At 43.0% G+C, this 1921-nt stretch overlaps 1 protein-coding gene across 1 annotated transcript; it reads right to left on the bottom strand.

Moving 5' to 3' along the window:
* Positions 1-361: 361 nt before the first annotated feature.
* LOC144970839 (uncharacterized protein F54H12.2-like) lies at positions 362-1663 on the bottom strand. The gene has a single exon (XM_078910965.1). The coding sequence runs from the start codon at positions 1661-1663 to the stop codon at positions 362-364; it is 1302 nt and encodes a 433-aa protein (XP_078767091.1).
* Between the last annotated feature and the right edge of the window lie 258 nt (positions 1664-1921).

Raw genomic sequence — 1921 nt, 5'->3', positions numbered from 1 at the left:
CCTTTACTTTTCTTCAACACGAAATATATAACGTACAAACCACATGTGGAACTGGTTATACCCTGAATAATACGCGGGTTGTGTTTACAGCTTCGACTATTGTTTTCCACAAATCTTTGAATTGTCGGATACGCAGAAGGCGGGAACCCAAAACTATCCATATATTCTGCCTTTCCCATCCCGTTAAAATACACAGATACCCAATGTTTTCCGGGACCGGAACTCGACTCTGTGTTAATAATGTACGCAGCTGGTTGACGAGAATTCGGGTTGTTCGGAAGTCTATCTTTAGGATAAACACCTCGAAAAATTCGTCTCGCCCTAACGTGTCCGTTTAACATCGTTTCGATTTCTACGTTGTTCATGATGAAAAGTCAGTGATCACCTGACGAGTGCGATCAATTTCTATTACACTATCTAATTCGCTGTAACAGAACACAATGATCGGATCAGCTAGTGGGGTCGAGAATTTAAGTTCTAGTCTAAGCGACTCGCTTTTTACCAGTTCAAACTGGTTTCCGTCTAATAGCGATGGTGACAGATCAAAACCAAAAAGACTACAACCCTGAGAGTAAGCATTATAATCTATTCCATTTCCGGCATCGTTGTTAACCAGTCCAGCTGCTAGCATAAGACTGTGATAAGCTCTGACATATTGTTTACTACTGAAATTCGGAGTTAGTGCTTTGGACGGTATCTGTTTTCCGTTCAAGTACAGGGCTAGATAGGACAGATCAAAGTGCTGGAAATTAAAAGGATTCTTTTTGTAGTTTCCATTAAAGCTAGTGCTTTCGATTAGACCCAGTACGATCTTAGTCGGGGTTTGCGATAAAAACAAATTATCTTGCACTGCACTTAAATTTCCTTTTGGAATAGAAAAGGTTTTATGGACAACGCGCTTCATGGGGTATTTACAATTGCCGATGTGAAGTGCTTTCTCGTGTGACAGGGCCACGGCTGGGTTTAATTTAATCTTCCTAACATACAACGAGGCGTGTGTAATTACACTCTTAAACCCCTCAGCATCGGTCATGAGATGGAAAGCATCTTTAGACGGGATAAGCCTCAACTTTACATCAACTCCATTAATTAGATACCGTTCTTGATGCATGAAATCTAAATGTAGTTTTCCCATCATATCCACTTCTTTACTCTCTTTCACCAGCTCTTTCCGTGCATCGAAGCCAGCATTTGTACTATCCGTTATTTCTAGTTTACCCGGGGTGTCCTCGTGAAAAAATTCCATTGTCAGGTGACTCCTTTTCGCACCTTGATCATAATTCAACATTGTTTCTACAAAACTCCTAAAAGGATAAACGTTCTCACTTGACGTCACCAGAACATCGTTCAAAGTCATATCCACTTGTGAAAACAAGGCATGAAACCAGGTGTTAACAGGGGCAACATTGCTATCGGCGTCTAAATTAGTTCCATCCGCCTTTATTACTTTAACGCGTACGTGCATAAATGTGTTATGCAAATCCAAGTAGTCTGACGTCCCCCCGCTGATCGAAAATTCGATCGGACCTCCACTCGACAAAGTAGAGATCGGATGGTATTCCACAAACAAACCATCCTGAACAGCAGTCTGGGTGACGGGTAATGAGAACAGATCGAGTCCGCTGTGTACACTCTCTGCGGAATAGGGATGTAACAAAGCCATGATAATCAACCAAAAATGTCTTGAGCTACGTTCTTCCTACGTCTCTTCCTGGTCTTTTGTCGTGTCTGAGTAGGTCGTCGTCGTTTTATACGCCGAGTCACACGTCCGGGTGGCGGCGGCGGCGGCGGCGATGAAGTTGAAGTCAAACCACCCACGGCTCTGTTGAGTAATCTTTTCCCACTCTCCCCCGCGCGTCGTTTTAAAGCTGTTTTAACATTTTGACCGGAAATGACGTCAGATGCTATTTGGGCACCGGTT

The sequence above is a fragment of the Berghia stephanieae genome, chromosome 1, assembly GCF_034508935.2.
Source record: "Berghia stephanieae isolate SIO BIC M18660-M18661 chromosome 1, UCSD_Bste_1.3, whole genome shotgun sequence".
Taxonomy (NCBI): domain Eukaryota; kingdom Metazoa; phylum Mollusca; class Gastropoda; order Nudibranchia; family Aeolidiidae; genus Berghia; species Berghia stephanieae.
The sequence above is the reverse complement of the archived record's forward strand: the minus strand, read 5'-3'. Positions and strand labels throughout refer to the sequence as shown.

Excerpts from the sequence above, each read along its gene's own strand:
- LOC144970839 (XM_078910965.1), bottom strand. The coding sequence starts at position 1,663 with ATGGCTTTGTTACATCCCTATTCCGCAGAGAGTGTACACAGCGGACTC.